Here is a 21,025-nt window from a genome sequence, read left to right on the forward strand (position 1 = left end):
ATCGGCTTGACGGATGAAAACACATTCCAGCTTTCATTGTTGGTGATATGTTCCTTTCTGATTCAGAGGATCAGTCAAACATTGTTTTGGAAAGCCAAGGCACAAAATATTTGTATCCCATTAAAATATCCTAAACATACTGAAACCGGATTTCAGGAATGACCAACAAACTTATCAACAACACCTACATATTACATGATGATACTAGATTCCTTAAAATAAAAAAAAAGATCACTCATTCAGGATGGATCCCCCTCAACAAGTTATAGTCAGGTTGTCTTTAAAGCTATAACTATATTTCCCAGTTAAAAGCTGGAAAGTCATTCTTCTGTCCTAACTTTGTACATATAAAACATTCCAGTCTTCATCCCAGGACAGTGATCCCCTCATCTGCAGTATGACTTGACCGGTATTATTCCTCCCTGGCTGGCGGGGAGCGTGGGCGGAGATATCCATCTCGTAATACCTCTGAATTGTGCATGTAGCATCTTTCTTTCTACACTGTTCCAGATGCCAATCCAGCAGTGTCAATATAGAATAACTATCCCAACAGTAAATCCTGCGACCCATCCCCCGTCCTCATCCCCTGACCCATGAGCTCTTATCTCCATTAGTACAGCTTCTTTCATAGTTCTGCTCTACATCACAGTTCACGAATTAATTCTCAACACAGACTATCCACACATGATAAGCTTAATATGATGTGAAATTTACATTTGGTTTGTCACTTGTGTAGCAATTACAAACAAATAAATTGATGATTAAACCCAAGGCAGGGAAGCTAACTTGTTAACTGTTCTTTGTGTAAGGTTCAAGTTTAAAGATATTGAAAACAGATACACCAAAGTCATGATCGACTGGAAATGCTGCAAAACATGCATGTTTATACTGATTCATGATAAGACTCGAACAGACTGATATAGTGTGTGGGTCTTCTGCAGAGAAGGAAATGCTGCCCCCATCTGGCAACTCGCTTATGTATTCTTTCATTGGAGACTTCTGTGTGTGTTTGTGTGAGACTGTCACACATAACACAAGCACAGGTTGACAGCTGTTCGTTGTCAGAGAAAGATGATTATGTGTCTGTCTGATGAGTTCTGTCTTGACCTTAATGTTGTAGATGTGATTCTCCATGTTCATGGAGATCCAGTGGCATCTTTAAAATTCCTGCATGGAAATTGTCTAGTTTTTGTTTGTTCTTTCTCAGTGACGGAGGAACTCCTTTACTTAAACAGCAGTTATGCTAGATCATATTGTACTGCTGCTGAATTATTATTAGAGATACAAGTTTGTAGAAACTTAAGGTTGTAGTTGGTCTAGATGCCATTCATTTTAACAGTCCAATGTGATGCTCAGTATTGCATCATTTGATAAACTATGTAGACTATTATGTGTAAATGTTTTCTTTGTAAAATCTTAATATGTACAGTTAAAACAAACTAAAACTGCCAAATAAAAGCAGCAGAGTGAAAAGTGCAATGCTTCCCTGTGAATATTTGTGGAATTTCTACTGGAAGTATGTGAGTGAATGTACTTAGTTACCACTGGTATTTTATTTGTAACTGTGAAACCCTTTGTAACACAGGTTTTGAAAGAAGATCCAATATAAAGTTGATCACCTTATTTCATTCATTTCATGCTGAAAGCTCAAAAAATGGCTTATAAGTGAACTTTAGAATCATATTATCAAACCTTTCTTATTAGGGATTTCTTCTTCTTCGTCTTTTGCCATAACATCACAAATGTAAAAGCTCACAAATAAAGCACAAAGTTCATCTTTGCACTCACAATTGCTTTATTCCTCATGGCCACATGTCCAAGAAATATGTTAATCAAAGAACAGAGTTTAACATCAATCTTGATTTTTTTTTTTTTTTTTTTAACAGCTGTCAAGTTCACAGTGAAATTGTTGAACAACAGTTGAAATGATATGTCTATCTGATTGTCCACATACAGTATATCTCAGCAGATGGCTATTTCAACACATGCTGCATTAGGTATTGCATATTTCTCTAGTAGAGTGAGGTAGCACTGTTTCAGTGTTCACTTGTCAAAAGCCTGAGGTCATTAACGATACATTCTCTGTGTTTATACAAATACAACAGATAGACTCTAACAGTGATGTGTCCAGAGGACATTCCTGAGTCCAGAAGAAATTCCAGAGGGACTTACCAACATGGGAATTCAAATGAGGTAAATGTTGTACCACTTCTCTCTTACACATAGTCCCCACAGAAACTTTGTTGCTCAAATTTGATTCACAACTGACAAGAAAAAAAAACGGTATGCACTTTTCAGATCGCACCATATGATTAAATAAAACATTTTAAAGAAAAAATAAAAATAAAACAATACAAAATATAAAAAAATCCAACAAACCTACAACCAATTTTTTTAAATTCCACTTGATTATTTCAGAGACCCACCTCCTGAAACTGATGTTGTACATTATCCCTGAAAGCTGCTGCTTTTCATTAAACCAGATTTTTTTTTTTTTTATCAGCAGAGATGAGGAAAATGGCTTCAGCGAAACCATTACAGGCAGGAACTATGACACTAAGCTACGGCTTTTTGGTCTTCATTAACTGCACTTTGGCAACCACACGGCTGTACTGATCACTATGGATAAAAAGGCAGCTATACAGACCTGTTTGATAATTCTCTAAACATGTAGTTGATGCTCCCAACTTGGCATTGGTTCTCACTGTGCACTTTTCTGCTCTAAAGACACTTCTGGACAAACTATAAATCCTTTGACACATAGGTTGAACTAAATTAAACAAAAGCGTCTGACAGGCACTAAGGTAAACTGTGATCTGAATCTACATTATGGTCAGTTTTGAGGTAAAACACCAATGTCCTTCAGCAAGAGTCATGTAAAGCACATTACACTCCCAAAGTAATGGAAAAATAATAATAAATGGAACGGTCTCATGTTGCAGCTGATTTCTGCTCAGGTTCATGCTGTCCTTGTCTGACAAGAGAGGAATACTGTGAAATGATTCAGCCAGGACAGATTGAAAAGCCAGTTAGCCTTAGTTTGGTCCCTTGGAGGAGGTGGAGGATGAAGATGAGGGACTGTGTGAGGAGGAGAGGGCACTGAAACCACTTGTTCCTGCCAGAGTTACAGCCTGTGAAGCCACGGGAGCAGCTGCCTTCTGGGCAAACAGTGTTCCTACAGAGATCAGAGAAAGGATATGAGTGATGAGGGTTTGTTGTATTTAGACAAATGACTGTAGAAATGTTTTACCGTCTCTTCACCTGCTGCTCACTACACAGAGGAAAGGAACTTAAAAATGATAATGCTAACACGCAGATAACAAAGCAACAAAAATAATCTCGCTGCCACAAATGCTCATTTAAAAGTCAGATTTAGAGGGGCTGGTGGGCAGAGTTGTGTTTCCTCATGACAGGACAAGGTCGGGTGGTTCTCTATTTCCCATCTTTTAACCTCTTGCTGGTTCTGGCTACTTCACGCAAAGGTGATGATATCATCTGACCTACACTTGTCTCTTGCTAGGAAAGATAATAAGCACATCTTCCAAAATGTTCTACATTTCCTTAAAGTAGTATATAATAGTAAATTCAGATTGTAGTTGTACTTCTTCAATACACTGATGAAAAGTGAATTGCAATCTGATAAGAATGTGAATTTTCTTGAGAGCGTACCGTGCAATAAAACTGATAGAACAGGTTACATAAAAGATGTATTTGTTTTATCTAATGACATCAGGAAAATGATTTCAAAAAATAAAAAAATTGATAAAAATACATGTTAACCCTTGACTTACCAGAGTAAATGGTACCATTCACCTCCACAGATACACTGATACTGGCTGCGCCGTTAGTGGAGATGCTCAGAGACAAATCCTGTTTGCCCTCTGTGGGAGAACAACAATTACCTTCAATTAATGGACTTTGACTTTGTTCATGTTAAGCAGTGATTAGGTCTGTAAAGTCACGGCAGCTCACCACATGAATTGTTCAGCTTGAGGTTCATGGGGTTGAAATGCGAGGCCATGGCGAGGAGGTTCTGCTGGAGGGCCTGCTGCATGAGGCGCTGCTGCTCCTCCGCCAGCCGCATCATTTTCTTCTCTGGAGCGTCGGCTGCACCTCCTCCTGCTGCACGTTCAAGCCTCTCTCTGAGATGCTCTAATGTGGCAGCTTGTGCCAGCTGCTGCTGCTGCTGCTGCTGCTGCTGCTGATGCTGCCCCAGTGCCAGAGCCATTGGCAGGCGGCTGGGTATTGCAGAGGTGGGGGTGTCATCTAATAGGGGTAAAAGAAAAGAAATATAACATTGTAGCAATTCATAATTTATCTGAAACATAATCCTACCTATGTACCGTACATTGATAAAATATCCATTTCATCATCAATCTGCTAAATGTACAGTGAGATTTAAACCTCTGGCGGTCAAGGTTCATGATATTTTCAGCATTTCATTTTCCCATCAAAACTAAGTGAAGTTTATCGCTCAGGCAACCTGCTGCTTCAGTGCGGTACAGTTTGTGCTGTAGGTGTAATACTGTAGTTCCGCACTTGAGAAAAATGTAGCACAGCAGAGGAAAGAAAAGAGCACTGTTGTTGAGATAACACACTGAAAATACTTTACATGAAGCAGCCATTTAAAGGGATATTCGACTTTTTTTCTGCTGAAAACGTACAAAACGGCAAACCTCACCTAACTGGCAGCGCACCGATACAAATCTACTACAGATAACACACTGACTATCTCATACAACCCTGTCAGATAACTGAAATACTCTCTTCAACTAGAAAAACAGTTAAAACTGTAGCTGCTTTAAGTGTCCTCCAAAACAATACAGAATTTGAGCTGGTTGTGAAAGTCTGAGCAACACTTTGAAACAACAAGATGAAGAGTTTTTAAATAACCAGACACCAGCGCTCAATCCAATTGAAGTCATACCTGTGTTTCTCTTCAGATTTGGACTAGCAGATGTGTTGAGGCCGTTGTGTGCGATGGGGGTGGTCTGCATGGTGGGAGAAGAGAGGAGGGCGTGTGGAGCAGAGCTCGGGGAGGGGGAGAAGCGGTACAGGCTGTTGGTGTAGCTGGGTCGTCGACCTTCTCTGCGGTTGCTGTCGATGGCAGCCTGCAGCTCGCCAGGAGAACTCAGCCCCTTCTTCTCACACTCGAACGGGTACAGGTACTTCATGTACCTGACAAGGGGAAGGTGCAGTGTTAAAGATTTGAAGATTTACAACCTTTTTGCATTCAATACATTTCTAATACATTAGAAATTCCTCAATCTTTGAAGAACAATAAATAAAAATGTTTTGTAATTGTGATGCACCAAGCAAGCGGGGCTTGAAATTCAAGAAGATAAACCCTGACATTTCCAAATTACACTCACATGTAGACATGGACACACTTAAAGGGACAACGAGGAGTTTGTATTTGGTTATAAAAAAGTCTCACATTAATGTGGATGAATCTACGCTACCCACACTTGTTAATGGCTCCATTTTCGATAAATATATTGTTTTGTTTCTATCGTTATTTTGTTAAACGGTGGGCAAGCCGACCAGCATTTCCTTACTTTCGGTTTCGTGGACGCTGTCCGACGGGTGATGATAATAACGCCGCCGAATCGCCGTTTATGGTCGGAACTACGACGGTATCTGATCGTCTTTGAACCTCTGACTTTAATTATTGATGAATGAAAACATTCTTGGCAAGACGTCCGTCTTGTGCCAGTCCAAGAATTTCACAGTGCGCGTGGAGGCTCATGGTAAATGTAGTATGAAAACACTTCGCTTTCCAAAACTCCTTGTTGTCCCTTTAATGAAAACCATTTTAAGCTAATGGGCAGTTGTGTAAATTAATGAATGTGTGCAATGATTATTGGAGAATTTTGGTTTGTGATTTAAAAGCATCCAAATGTGTGGTAATATTTCATTATTTAACAGCAAAAACTGCACTAATAACCATTATAAAATATAATCTCAGAACAACTATAGTAAAGCCTGAAAATATAATATAATATAATATATATCTATCTATTAACCATTCCTATACACAGAGGGCCCCACTTGTAACAGATGAGCGGACATTTGCGCCATTATCAGTCACTCAAATTGAAGCTCCACTTAATTCCTCTAATCTACATCATAGTGTGAGTTTCTCCGTCTGAGATGTGAGGGACACCTACTGGGTGCGGAGGGTGAAAGCCGCGCTGGTGATCGACGTGGGGAGGTTGAGACCTTTGGTGATTTCCCTCCAGATCTTCTTGTGAATAACCTCCACCAGCCCCCCCTTCTCTGTCACCAGCTTATAAAGCCTGTACAGGTCCAGGATCTGCTTTGCCATGATGGGGATGCGGTTCACAGGAGTTCCTGTAGAAACGGCAGAACATTCACATTGACACACAAACGTCGTGAGAGGGAGATGGACGACACGCTCCGATCTTTCCACCTGAGGGCTTTGAGGTTAATGTTAGATAATATGGCTTAGCATGTGCAATCTGCGTGAGTAGAGCAGACTAATGAAGCTTATTTCAGACGGGTGGGGGTGGGGATAATTCCACAACAGCAGAATTGTTGCTGCATTTATTGGAGAGAGGGGGAGGGGTGATTTTAGAGCAGCAGTGTCTGTCAATCACCACATGGACAGCTAACCCCTTCAATCCCGATTAGAAGAAAAGCCAATTAATGAAGGAGGCAAAAAGCAGTTGCAAAAATAAGATTATTTTGTGCTTAAAATAACACAAGTCACGGAGACACATTTGCTATAACCATGGCCCTAGTCCACCTGAGTAAAGACTGCTGACACTGTCTGTTTGACTGGGAGGTGTTCGTGTCAGAAAAAAGCTGAACCAAGCTGGAAATTTTTCTTTCATCTTATAAACCTAAGCAACTATAGGATAAAACTGGGTTTTTATAAAACTTACAGTGCCTGCATTAGTTTGTGTTTTCAACAGCAGCCTCAGGGAAGGAGAGGTTACAGTTGTTGTGCGGCTCCATAACCACTAATCAATTGAAGCCTCAAGCTGGGTTTTTCCCTGCATTTTCCCTGAATTTTCCTTCTCCTTGTAGTTTTATTTAGCATTTATTGTATGGATATGGTGCACTATTTTGGTTCATACTTTTTAATGTTTTTTTAAAACGGTGCATGTGAGTCACATGTAGCTTTACAGAGTCAAATTTGACCTATGGGGGCAATATAATATATACATACATCTTAGCTGTTTGAAAGACAGCATACATAATATGTATACAGTATATGATATCACGTTTATCTAATAAAAGCCTTAGAGTATTTCAATAGGAATGTATTGTTCAATGTGGTTTATGATTCATTAGTCAATTAATTCATTTCCTAATCTTTTTCAAATCTGACAGTAATGTATCAGATGCCATTTCTCTGGCACATTTTCATTTTTATTGTAAAAAGAAGTTGATTGACTTCTTTTTACAATAAAAATGAAAATGTGCCTCTTTTCATCCTGTGCAGAGATCAGAAAACAAGCGGTTTATGGCTGAGTGTTTAATGCTAATGTTAAAGATAAAATACAAATAACCAGATGAAGACGTATGAGATCAGTAAGGAGTCTTACCTCGTTTCTGCATAAAGACAAAGAGTTCATCAAGAAATTCCTTCCGTTGTGGGTCATTATCCAGTTCATAAAGCTGTAAATTGAAAAAAAAAAATTAAAAATAAACATCAGCAACAGGTTAATTAGCTTTTCATTCTATGATTACTCTGGACTTTTCTTGTTCATGCGGGTCGACCAAATCCACTAACCTTGGCAAAGTCTCTGGATGGTTCTCCTCTTACTTTTCCCCCATCATTCTCCTCAGGCCAGATGGCACCTCCTCTCTGTGAAGACACCCACAGAGAGAAACATCAGTCAGCAGGTCATCTCTGCTCTTATGATGAACTTAATGAGGACAGTCTGACAAATACAAGCAAGTTTTTAATTATTTTGATTCCTTATTTTAAACCAGATAAGATAAGATTGTGTTAGTTTATTTATGTATCATGCCATAACCAGCAGACTGAAACACAGACACAGCATTATTAAAACCACACAATACCCTGGGATGCTGTAGACAGTATATAGGAACTCTATTCAAAGCCTCTCTTTATATTTCTAACATTTTTCTCTGGACTCTGGTGCTTCACACCTCCTCTGTCCAAACCTGTTTTTCCGAAACACCATCAGAGTGTCCTACAGTAAACAGCTGGGCACAGCAAAATAGGGATTAATGAAAGGCCTCATGCTCATTAGTTAGTTTAATGTGACATGTTATTCCACCATCACCTCCCCCTAACCACGACAGTTAAAGGTTAAAAATGTGCGTGGAGGGCAGTGTGTGTGCAACTGTGTGGAAAAGCCTGCTGAGAGGTTATTGTCCCAGTTACAAGCTGCATGATGATGCACGATTTTACATCAAACATGACTGGTAGAAAAAAAGACTCAAGAAGGCTCTGTCATTACAATTACCGTAAGTGCGTGGACGGTGTGTTTTTCTAGTATCCCCTCTAGAATCTGTTTTCAGAGCCGACAACACATTCAATTTAGTTTGGGACCACTGTTGACACAGTTGCCGCTTGTGAAATGTTTGTTTTCCCCTCGGATATCTGTGACTGGTTTGCTTTCTGTAGGTATATGAAGGCCAATGCTTACATGTCATTCAGTTCATGCTCATGTTTTACATCAAAACAGGCAAAAGTCTTTCAAATAACAAAACATGTTTTAGTATTTGACAGGTTCAGACCATTTGGGTTCATGAAAATAATGGACTGTTTTTCCTTTTCCCAGTTTCCCTTCATACTAATTCTACTTGATATTTTCATTTAAATATCTAATTTTGTACTTTAAACACACCATAACATTCATGTGTAAACGTACAGCCTGACAGCCTGATCCTAGCTGGAGCTAATAATGATAACATTTCAGTCTTTATGCCTTATATGGGAATTCCAGTCCAGCAGCAACTCTCCTCCTTTAATGGTCTGGATATAGAAGAAGCTGAACTTTGACTCTAACACTATGTTGTTTGGTTTTTTTTAAATACAAGTGGCACATTTTTTGTCTGAGGAAGCAACATTTAATGTTGTCAAGTCTCCGATGATTTACTGTGTACGTTTTTATTCTTTTATACATTTGCTGCTATGGGTGGTCGTAGGGCTGTAACACCACTCGACATAAAGGTCTCTGACTTGTATTTAAACAGGCGTAAAAAAAAAACAGGATCCATCCCTTCACACAGCGCCCACCCCCCTGCACCTAGAGCTTTTTAGACTTTGCCTTCAGGTTCCCGCCTCAAATAGCCACCATAGCGACAGACACAAACACTCCTACATACTCCAGTAGAGAACAAATTCAACCACCCAGCCATAGTTGAAAAAAACCACTTTAGTATTACTTCAACATACCTCAACAGGCGTTTTTACTGTAGTTTTTTTTTTTCCTTATTCTTTTTTGAAGCCCTCATCATACTGTGCTTAATTGCACTGTGTTGTGTTGTTACTGCTGCACAATCAATTGCCCCTGGGGACAAATAAAGTCCTACTTGACTTGACTCGTGTTTACAATGAAAACACAACCCAAACTGCAAAATGCTGGCACACAATCAACAGCTGCGCGACAGTGTGAAGTGGCTGTGGCTCCCAACCTTTTGTCTTCAGATGTGGCCCCCAGAGCACAGTTCATTAGAACCGATGTATCGCTTCCCCACTGGCCAAAAAACCTGTTTAAACTCGCTAACAATCGGTTTCTGAACGGTCCAGGTCCCTAAAAATCAAATGATACTTGTAGTGGTGTTTTATGTAGTTTAACTCAGTGTTTAGACCCATTTGGTCAAGATTTCATGTAGTAGCAGAAGCTGGACATTTTTTTTTTACCTTTTATCCATTAGCTTTAGTTAAATGTTAATCCATTATTGTTAGCTTACATGAACCTATACGTCTTTCAACCTTTTACCCACGATTTAACCATTTATCCATCACCTTCAAACCGGTAAATCACTTTACTTTTACCATTTCAAACACTAACCTATCAGGGTTCAGGTATTATTACTTAATTATTTTCTATACCTTTGTTTCTATTTGTGAAGAGCTGTTGACAAGTCCAATATCTTTTTCTTAGAATTTCTTTTTCTTTTTTAAAAAGGGGGGCGACTCCTGCAGCAGCGTACTGATGTGATGGTAGATAAACATCCCAGTCTTTTCACCATCAAATAGAAATAAAACCCTTCCCCCCTTATTGATGAGCAAGTGAGACCTACTGTGGCTCTATTAACAAAGAGCTTTCAGTTAATTGCTCACAGAGCTTTCACACATCAAGCCCTGGGAATCCTGATAGCATTCAGTATGTAGGTCAGGAAAAGGTTTCTTTTGTTTCTTTAAAGAAGGCTAGCTTTTATTAGGTCATCAAATGATTTAATGTATTTAAATCACAAATTATATAGTTAATTTGCATTACTATAAATAGTAGTTTAGTTCTGTGATAGTGTATCTGCTATAAAAAATATCACTCATTTGAAAGTCACATTAAAACTCTCAATGCAGGAGCACGAAGGAAACTATCTCTTATAATAAGCTTCATTAAACTATCGGGCCGCTCCAGCAGAGCAACAGTGAAAACCTATCCCTGACAGTGTAACAGCGGGGGGGTGGCAAATTTTTTAATCCAAATCAAATAATTGGGCCTTTAGTCACCCGAATAAGTCAAGATCATTTATCCGGCCCCTTGCTGTGCTGGGAGCCGGCGTTGAAAGCGGACATTGAATCTTTGTCCCCGCCCAAGCAACATTAAAGGGCTTTTACAGTGAGGCCACACGCAAGGAGTGAACAATGGCTGTCTAGCTTGGTAAGACTTGTACAGCATGTCCACCGCTAACTAGAGATGTCTGGTTGACAAGGAGTTTAAAGTAGGTATGCTGCAAAGTGAGCAACAACTCAGAGGGAAACGACCATTGCAGCCGGCCAGAAAATTTCAGATTTTTTGTAACAAAGTGAACTTATTTATATGCAGATCACATAAAATGTCTTTGTTGTAAAGCAAGAAAAGACTGCAGGTTTTACTTAAGCCCAATGGTAAGTCTAATTAAGTCAATTAAGTCTATTTATATCTAAGTTTAACTTGATGTGAGTGTTAACAGGATTGATTAATTTAAATACGAACTGCATTCAAAGATAAACTGAGTTCACATGAAGATGTTTACAAATCTTGACACATGCAGGTCGCGGCAGAAACATCACCTGCCATTTGTTCAATTAACGCTGAAGTTGCATCTGAGCTGCCAAATTAAAACTAAAGTCTCATCTCATCTCATTATTGCCCTCTGCGAAATGTTCTTAATGCATTCAAGGCCCCATGTGCTGCACGGAGAAAAGAGAAACACATTTCCACTGCAGTGGCCATATAATGTATTGATTACTTGCAGCTAAATTAACTTGCCATTTAGTGTTGCCAAGCGACAGCTAAATTATGCAAAGCTATCCACCCAGCAGCAGCCATGTCAGCGGTGTGTTTCCTGGCCTTGTTGAGCTTTGAACAGAGTCTAGTGTCCACCAAAATTCTTGTATTTTCATGGATCTCAACTTTCAACAAACAATCAGGGAATAAATCAAAGAAAAATCTTAAATGCCTCTGGATAATCTACAAGATACGTATAAACTTGATGAGAACTACCAAAATCCTACTTTGCTCTCTTGAAACAAACTGTACGTAAACTTTATGGGTAGTTGCTTGCTGGTATGCTGTGAGGCACTAACCCAACCGTCCCTCAGCCCACAGGCCTCATTAATCATAATGTATTGTATTGAAGTGGGGCCTTTTCAAGGGAAACATACACAGAAGAACCAATCAGATCAGGCCCCATAAAGATGAAAAAAATTCCACAAGGAGACGCTATGTTTCCTATAAGTAGTTAAACATATCTGCTGGGAAACATGCTCGTAAATACCGGCTTCAGATGTCATGTTTAATACAGTCTTTACATGTTGAATGGAGACACGGCTCATGCAAAGAGGAGAAAAATCATGAGTCAAAGCATGTCCTCAGACCAATTAACCCTCAAAGCTAACTTTGTCATTTAACACATACTTGAGGCCATTTCATTAATCCTCTGCTCTCATTTTAACTCCATCTCTGTCAGTCCTGACCCAGCTGCTTTGAACAGTGAGGTTTGGACCACGGCCAAGACCAATTAACTCGGGCCATGTCGAGAACGCTTCTTCCAAAGTGTGAGACATGAGGTGAAGTATGGAAGGAGGCGAGCTCTCCAGCCTGGACGGTATTTAAACACTATCAAGTTTGGGCATCTTGCCAAAAGGGATAGTTTTTTTCCTCCACATGTGAGAAAACAGCAGGCAGAGCAGGCTGCACTGCGGTTTGACTCTCAGCAGGAAGAGGACAATGGAGCATAATAGGAGGCAGAACACACACATGCTGAAGAGGAGAGTCTTTGGAAAAAAATTAGATGAGGCTCTGGCCACGTCAAACAATTACTGTAGTCAATAGAATATATTAAGACTGAAATATTACAATGGATATTATGCATCTGTTGAAAATTAAAGATTAGACTCTAAAAGAAGCAAAAGAAACACCATTTAATTTTGGAATTTAAATTAAAGACAACTTACTTGTTTAAAGGGCTCGTCATAGCCCCAGTCAGTGAAGCCATTGGGTGAAGTGAAGGCGTGTTGTCCCATGGGAGACGATATGTCCTTCTCCTCACGCTCCTGCTTTACTGCTGGAGGTGAAGATTCAGACATGGGCTTCACAGCAGCGGACTGAGATGTGGAATAAGGAGGGAAGGGGAAGCCAGGAACCTGCTGGAGTCGAGGCTTCTTCGCCTGCTGCAGCTGGTGAGGCCCGTTCTCCTCCTCCCCATCCTCCTCCTCATCGTCTTCATCCTCCTCCACATCATCATGCTCCACCATGTCATCGTCGGTGTCGCCATCATCTTCACCTGGATCCATTTTGCTGAGATGTCTGCTCAAAGCCTGTTGGACGTCTTGAAAGGCCTGTCCGTCTGTCTTACCAAACAGGGCCGGGTTCAGTCTGGCCCCGGCGGCTCTGGCTGTTGCAGCGTGCTGAGCAAACAGGAGCTGAGCTTGAAGAAGTTGTTTCTCTTGCAGGTTCATCTCCAGTTTTGCTTCTTGTTGTCTCTGCAGCTGCTCCATCACCGCCTCCAGCTTCACCCCAACAGGACTGGAACTGCCCTCCTCAGATAAGACCGACTGTTGACAAAACACACAAATCACCATGATTAAGAAGTTCAGCCGGAAAATGTCTTATAATTGGTGTTATTGCTTTCATATGCTGCAAGAAATAACCCAAAGTGATCAATAATGCAAGCTGCATTCAACAAGTACAGAAAGGGGCTAAATAAGGCGAATTAACCTTTTGCCAAACTCCTGTTTAAATGTGTAGTCTGAATGAGATTAGGGGCCACCTATTTGCTTTGGATGCAAACAAAGATTCAAATTAACCTGAAACTGTCTGGGCCTGGCAGAGCACATTCATGGTGGATTAGCGTGAAATAAAGCTTGAAGGCTTAAGACAATTATTTACACAAAGCGCATTAGTTTAGGTGAGAATAAATAAGTCGCTGGATACAAATGTTTCTCCTGTCCTCATGTAACGCTAGTTCAAATATAATAAAAGCAAAGAGCTCACGATGCAAATCGATTATTCGGTTTTACAAATGGAAAAAAACAACAACTTTATTTCAGAGTGTAGATAGAAAACCTGGATCAATATAGGTATAAATGTGGGGGGAAAAAAGATATGAACTCGTCAAAAGCTGCAAGGAAAACTAAATTGTAAAATGCAAAAGCAAATGTTTCCTAATGAGGTCCACATTTACCGTCACTTGCTTTGTTACTGTAACAAACACGAGTGGGAGCGTTAGAGCCAGCGGTCGTCGACACTCACCATTTGCGCCTTTGAGTAATCCATCATCGCCAACAGGTCTTATCTAGTTTTTCCTGCTTTCCCCCGGCACACGCAAATCGCGTCGCATGACCAGTTGGTGTCTTTGAGGCAGAAAACGCTTCTTGTGGTGAAATGTTATTGGAAAAAGCAAAGAAAAAAGCCCAGTAGTCGTGTGGAGGCCGGAGTGAGCGGAGCTTGAGGAGGAGGAGGGGTAAATAACGCTCTGCGCTTTTCCTCCCTGGTCACTGCGCATGGAAACTCAAACATCTCTGATTGTCTCTGGCTGAGTGGCCTACACCCCCAACTTGGATGAATGGGCGGCCCGCCCCGTGCGTAGAGCTCGTAAAGTGGGTTTTCTTGCCTACATCTCACCACAACTACCCGCCCACTCCACAAAGAAACCCCCCTGCTGAAGCCGAAACCACCGCTGTTATTAAGGTAAAATGACCCCTGCAAAAAAAAAAAAAATATCCCAATGCTTTTTTTTTTTTTTTTTTGCCTGGAGCTGCTTTGGGTAATTGCAAATGGATCTGACCTCTGCATCCACAGGCTACTCCCCCCACCCCTCCTTTCACTCTTTAATTGGTTGCATTTCACAGTGTAAATTCATTCTGGCTGTAAAGTAATTTATTTATTAGGTAGTTATTGTTCTTTTATTTTCTTTTGGACCAGGATAAAATGATCTAAAAAAAAGAAAAAGAAAAAAAGAAATAAGACAGGTTTCCAGGTCACATGTTTGACCTGATCTCATAGTGGGTCCAACCATCCTTGTTTTTCACCTCAATAAATGAACAGCTGTAGTCTTGAGTAAGATGGTGGTTTGCATTAAGTCTAAACAGAAGACATAGGTTTAACCTGACTTATTTGTAGGTGGATAAACGATAAACCAACTATAACTTTACATCCTGGCACCTTGACGAACATCTAATGAGCAGCCACATACTAGCTACATGTGATAACAGTGTCTGCCTGGGAATCTGTGATTACACTTCCTCCCACCCTTCTATAAACAGCCTGAGGCAGATGCTGTTGACATGAGCTCAGTGTTTACAAGATAAGAGCAAAAATCTGCAAGACTTAGCTTTCATTAAGCTTAAGATGACAGAGCTTAAGGCAAAACGGTGCTTAGGTTAAGTCTAGAAGTCACATGGAGCAGTCACAGATTTGAGCAACCGCAAACATAAACTCTGCTTTACATTAAAACAATAAATAATAGCTTTGCAGGATGTTCTTGTTGGTGTTTGGCTTTTTGTTGGTAGTGTACTTACAAAAGTAAATCGAAATAATTGTCACGGTGGGAGCCAAACATTGTTTTATTTTGGATCTCAGTCATTCCCATTCCCATTCCCATCTACCTGTTTGTAGGTACAGATACAAAATGCAGTATATAAATATCTCCTCTCTGTAGGCTTGGTGATACTATTGCATCTCCATCTCAATAGATACCTGAAGTAAAGATAGTGGCCAGGAGGCAACGCAGAAAATGAGAAACTTGCACATACTCATATGAATAGAAATCAGAAATGTTATCTAACTGTACACTGTAGGTCTGCTGCTTTCACCTTTCAAAATGTTTGAGTAGCCAAGACTTTTCCAGCTGCAGATAAACTGTAAGAAGCATCCTCTGTTCTGCTTTCTAAATGTTTCTGTAATACTACAGCTATGTGTTGGCAATAACATTACACCAATTGTTATTTGAACAACTTTATTTAATCAGCATGAAAATTCTCCCTGAAATGAAAACAGATGCAATATGGACTGATACAGTAGAATGATTTTTACATTCACATGGAAACGCTGCTCCCTGGTGGCAAAACGCGACCATCACAAGAATGTCTCGACACACTGATGGCATGCACCGTGAAGTGAAGCTCTGCTCTGTTAAAGCAACATGAAAAGCAGTACCGCTTTAATATGTGCTCAACTACTTCAAATATCCAAAAATACTTGTGACACTCAATAAAGATACAGTTTCCTTTATTAAGTTCATCAATATTTTACAAGCAACAGAACCTAATAAAGGCCAAATTAAATATCACACGTATCATGAGGCAAACATTTAGGTACACGGTCTCTCTGTTATGGGGATATCCACTGTCAGACATCTGAAAAAAGAAGCAAAAAAACATATTAGTCAGACTGCCATCTTGTGACAGACATGAGCAGGCCCATTGAGAAACTATTAATACCTACTCATTCACAATTTGTCAATGCCGAGCTCTTCAGGTGTGGGGATGCCAAGCTCATCTAATGCGGGCCGCAGCTCCTGGAGCAGGTATGGGTAGATGTCTTTCTTGGGACCGGCTTTGTGCTGCGGAAAAACCAGTGATAAAACTCCATCAATCATTAACTCGTGCAGGCCAACCGCCAATGCTGCTGGTCGGCAACATTCCCCGAATTATTACCCATCTCAAAGCTTTCCTCTCACCTTCACAGCTTCCAAAATTCGGATGGCACTGGCCAAGTCGTTTAACCGCCGACAGGCTCTCAGTGCTGCCTCGAGAATCTTTGGCTCAGGTACCAGATCATAACCGATCAATGTGTTCATCCCTGAGAGAAAGAAATGAACGCTGTTTAATTGGAGAACAGAGAGAAACCTGCACCTTTACTACATGCCACATTCCTTTGATGTAGCCTGTGGTTTATAAGATTAAGGGTGATTATGATAGCCAATATTGTTCTAATGTGTCAAACTCATGACAAGGCCAAAACAAATGATGAATTAAAAAAAAAAAATACTACAAAAGGGTTTTCTGTGTAGTGTTAATCTGATATACTTTCAGTCTGAACCACAGTTCTTTCTGATGGGTATGCCCCCTAACACTATGATGTACATGGGAAGTGCAGTTTATTTTAAGTTGATCCCAGACACCGTGCTCAAGCTAAAAATACTCGTAGCGCAGCAAATTTGTATCATTCCACCGACTGAAAATGGTCCAAAATAATTTTAGAATATTTGAATAATGTTTGTTAAAAGCGAGTGCCTTTTAAGGAAGCTACATGCATGTTCTAAAAATGAAACCTCACTCTCTACTACGTGCTCTTAAGAGATTGAGGCTGATAACCACACTAAGTACGAAAGTCTGAAAGTACTGACGGTAATGACTAATGAATTGTTGGTTTGGTTATTTCTGACAAAATAGAAAAACATGAAATAGTATTTAAAAGTGGCTTCAACTGACAAAATATTTGAGTTAAAGTTGCAAACCAATCACATTTGAAACACTGAACAATTTGCTTCTTGCATTTTCATTGTGTCAACCACAAGGACTTCCCACACAACGACTCTGTTCTCATTTTTCACCTGATAAGTTTTGCAATTCAAAAAGTCTCTTCAGTAGTGCGAACTCCAAAGGAGTGTCTGGCTCAAATACAGCCCTGTTTAATCAACCTGCTCCTCCATACAAAGCTCTTGCATAGCTACTTGTTAAGTCAAAATAATATATTGTTTTGATGTCAGCACTCAAACTCAGGTGATGAGGTAACACTAGTATTGAAAGTTTTACAAAGAAGCATTGTTCTTGTATTAGTGTAATTCAAAATCACAGATAAAAGTTACGATGTTAACCTGTATTACAGGTTCAGAGAACTAGTCCTGTCAGTCTTATGTGCTGATTTTTACAAAATTTGTTAAATTAAACTTGGTTTGTATATTAACCCTGTTTACTATCTAATGTCTATATGGTGTACTTTCGGTGATATCCAGTTAAAAAAGTATTTCATCACAGCAGTGCACTAACTGTGTTAATCTATTATTGCCAAAACCAATTAACCTCACTGATTAACTTGGTTAACCTGGTTAACTCTGTGTTGACTAAAGATCTATACTATTTACATTGAAAAATATATACATATATCAGGCCTCAGGTCTGCAATAACTACCAGGAACCAAGTACTTGGTCATAGTTTTTAAGTTTTCAGGGCTTGTATATCTTGATTCGGTGTTAATCTCTCCATCTACATACCTTTTCTCAGCTCCCATGCGTCAATATCTGGCTTATTGAAGTAGGTGACCCAGCGGGCATCAAACTCCTCATCAGTCTCCTGCTTTCCATGTGAGTAACACCTTGAGGCCAAAAGAGCTGCACAAAAAAAAAACAGTCTTTAGTCAAACAATCTGCATCCAATAAAACAGAGCAGGAGCGTCTAGAGTCATGTGGTGCAGAAGGGCAAACTGTGCAGGCAAGGATATCTACACTGGGTGAAGTGGGAAAAGGACAAATGCTGTCTAGTAATGAAAGCCAGCTGGACTTTTGCCAGTGTCCTGATACGACTGAACCGGCCAGACTAAACACACACAGGCAGGAGATTTCTATCTGTACCAAAGTACTAGATAATATCATAGACTGTAAAACAATTGATAATATTCATAAAGTTATGGGAATCATGCATTTATTTAGTTTACAATGTGTTTATCCTGATTCAATAGTAGTTCAATACAACTAATAGATATAAAAAATCAGCATAGTGTTTGTGGGGTATTTTGCTAAAACATCTTCATATTAGTCAGGCGTGTTCCTGTTCTGATATAGTTTGTAATAGTGCAGCTGTCACCAACACCACTGGGTGTTGAGCACAGACAGTTAGCATGTTAGCATCTAGCTCAGGCAACATAACCACTGGGCCCGAGACTGAGCCTTCAAACTGGGTCATGGCAAGGACAAGGACACCGCCGGGATGGATACCGGAGAAATTTCAGTCTCATGATGTGGTTAGAAGCTGTGTTACACAACTGTACACAAATGACCCGGTACACAGCACTTTAACACCGATACCGGTAGTTTTAAGGGATAGTTTCACTGGCTAAGCTAGTCGCCGCTGTGCGCCGATAGCCACGCTGGATTTCCGCTACAACTGCACCCCGACTGAAGTTACACGCTAACAAACAACAGAAAATGACATCGGGAGGTGATAGTAGAAGGAGCAGATACCTTGGCACCTCGGCTGTGAACGGGTTACACTCCGGACCCCGGAGACAGACAGTCGGACGGCGGCTCTGAACATGATGTGGGTCTGCCAGCTACACGCACCGGTCAGGTTTGGCAGCGGGAAGCTAATGCTACTAGCTTAGCTCGTCACGTACGCGAAACCCTTCTGCGCATGCGCAAACTCAGCCAAAGCAGCTCATTGATAGTTTTTCTGCATTGTTGACCTGCTGGCTCTGACTTTGACCTAGAAATAAATCAGAGAGAGCCGCAGATTTGTATTAGTAAGCTATTGTCCAGACGTTTCAGACACGATTTTCAATCTAATACCATCAATAAATTAATTTTACATTTAACTTATAGCTAATAGCTACAAACTGAAAAACTAAAATAATATTTGGTGTGACAAACCAATGCCTGGCTGCAGGGCCGGTTTTAGCTATGGGCAATATGGGCGACCGCCCAGGGCGCAATCTTTGTGAGGGCGCACGATCGCTCTCCAAAAAAAAAAAAAGACAAAACGAAACTCGCCGTCAAGTTAGTGGAGTGGTCGCTGGGGCGCCCCTATGTCACGTCAACTTGCTGCTGAGAGTCATGTAGGTCTACTACAGGTTGTGTGTGTGTCAGAAGAGGCGAGGGGGGAGGGGGGCGGGGGGATCAACTCGCGACTGCTGAGGTCTCACGTCGGATGCTCCGCCGGCCCAGAGAGCTCTCATGCGGGGAAAGAAAGGAGGGTTAAGCGCTAAAATCCTCGCCCTGAAGTTGGCTTCATTTTGGTAATGTTGCTATGGGATGCCCAGCAATATTCCTCTTCTTCCTCTTCAATGTCCGGTCTCTGGTAAACAACATGAATGAACTGCGACAGGATCACGTTGTTAAAAAGGATCCTGGACTGTCATGATGTTTGTAATGAGCAACATCACGCTGTTTCCAAAACCACACCGACTTCAGCAGAGACGTGAGTTTAAGCACATTTTTAGTTTAGCCTACAGATGGAACAGTGGTTCCTTCCTGTTGTTAACCTTTCCTGCTCAGCTCGTCCTGACCGTAGTCGGGGGCGCAGGGGAGATCTCCTCCAGGGCCGACGTCGTCGGGGTTAACTCCCTCACAGCAGTGGAAGCAACAGGACTCGGCTTGACTTTTGAACAGCAGCTTTATTTTCAACCATATGCACGTCGGAATACACTTTTGTCCTCTCTCTCCTCTTGTTATTCTCCTGCACTCACACCAAAACTACCGCTCTTCCTCCTCTCTTCACTGAACACACATACGCACACACTCACGTCACCCCCCTGCACTCGCTCTTAAAGGGATACACACACCAATCCCATAACACTACCCCCACTCTGGATGGACATTATTATAGAATTCTAATCCAGCACATATTTATGCAAAAATACAGTAATTATAGCAATATAACAGGCCGATTTTCAAGTCCATTTGCTCGTGTGTGTGGGTGAAAAGTGTCCTGGTGCTTGCGAGGAAGCAGTTCATCTTGTGACTGTGTACTTATCAAGGTGGTGCAAACATCATTCTGACAAGAGCACTGACTTAAAGCATGTATAACTCACCACACCACTCCCTACCAGAAAATGGGACGGGTACAGTATACAGTAATTAGCTGCAACTTAAGTTTTAGTTTTAAGTTAAGTTTTTGAATTGAACATTAATAAACTATCTCAGCTTAACAGCACAAACAGTATACAACAGTTGTCTTTACTCCAACTGAAACAAACCTAATCTCCTTAAATCTTAACTCTTAGAAACAGTCCTTTAACTCTGAAAACTGTCCATGAATTCTTCTGCTCACTGAACCACCCACTCACCCAACCTGACCGGTGGTCTCCGCGGCCGATTCGGCCTTTGAGGGCGTGGGTTCTGCTGATGTCCCACCACCACACCACTCCCGCCATCGGGAGCGTCCTCGGGAACCGGAGAGTCTAGGCAAGGAGGGAGAGGGGGCTGTATGGCTGTAGCTGTGAGGACATCCGCTGCTGCTTCTGATGGGCTGTAGCTGGAGACTCCGTCAGTGTCAGCGAGGGAGAACAGACCCAGGCCGGGGTCCACGGGATCTGCGTCCAATGCAGGGGGTGGCACCTCCGTCGGCGTCCAGTTCTCAGCCTGCTGGAAGACCCAGACGTTGTCCAGAGGATCGCGGGAGCGATAGGGCTTCAGCTGGTCATGATGAAC

The 21,025-nt window shown here is 41.0% G+C and overlaps 2 protein-coding genes across 2 annotated transcripts; both read right to left on the minus strand.

The window, feature by feature from the left end:
* Positions 1–1,896: 1,896 nt before the first annotated feature.
* LOC310987366 (AT-rich interactive domain-containing protein 3A-like) lies at positions 1,897–14,334 on the minus strand. Its single transcript, XM_083973574.1, has 9 exons — positions 13,911–14,334; positions 12,614–13,213; positions 7,763–7,837; positions 7,575–7,647; positions 6,171–6,354; positions 4,928–5,178; positions 3,973–4,266; positions 3,792–3,881; positions 1,897–3,175 (listed from the first exon to the last, which is right to left on the minus strand). The coding sequence occupies exons 1-9, from the start codon at positions 13,935–13,937 to the stop codon at positions 3,036–3,038; spliced, it is 1,734 nt and encodes a 577-aa protein (XP_083829700.1). The 5' UTR covers positions 13,938–14,334; the 3' UTR covers positions 1,897–3,035.
* A 1,536-nt stretch (positions 14,335–15,870) lies between these two features.
* LOC310987385 (cytochrome c oxidase subunit 5A, mitochondrial-like) lies at positions 15,871–19,005 on the minus strand. Its single transcript, XM_083973601.1, has 5 exons — positions 18,842–19,005; positions 17,876–17,992; positions 16,339–16,460; positions 16,104–16,221; positions 15,871–16,015 (listed from the first exon to the last, which is right to left on the minus strand). The coding sequence occupies exons 1-4, from the start codon at positions 18,912–18,914 to the stop codon at positions 16,108–16,110; spliced, it is 426 nt and encodes a 141-aa protein (XP_083829727.1). The 5' UTR covers positions 18,915–19,005; the 3' UTR covers positions 15,871–16,015; positions 16,104–16,107.
* Between the last annotated feature and the right edge of the window lie 2,020 nt (positions 19,006–21,025).

Source organism: Trachurus trachurus, assembly GCF_905171665.1.
Source record: "Trachurus trachurus genome assembly, chromosome: 6".
NCBI classification, from domain to species: Eukaryota; Metazoa; Chordata; class Actinopteri; order Carangiformes; family Carangidae; genus Trachurus; species Trachurus trachurus.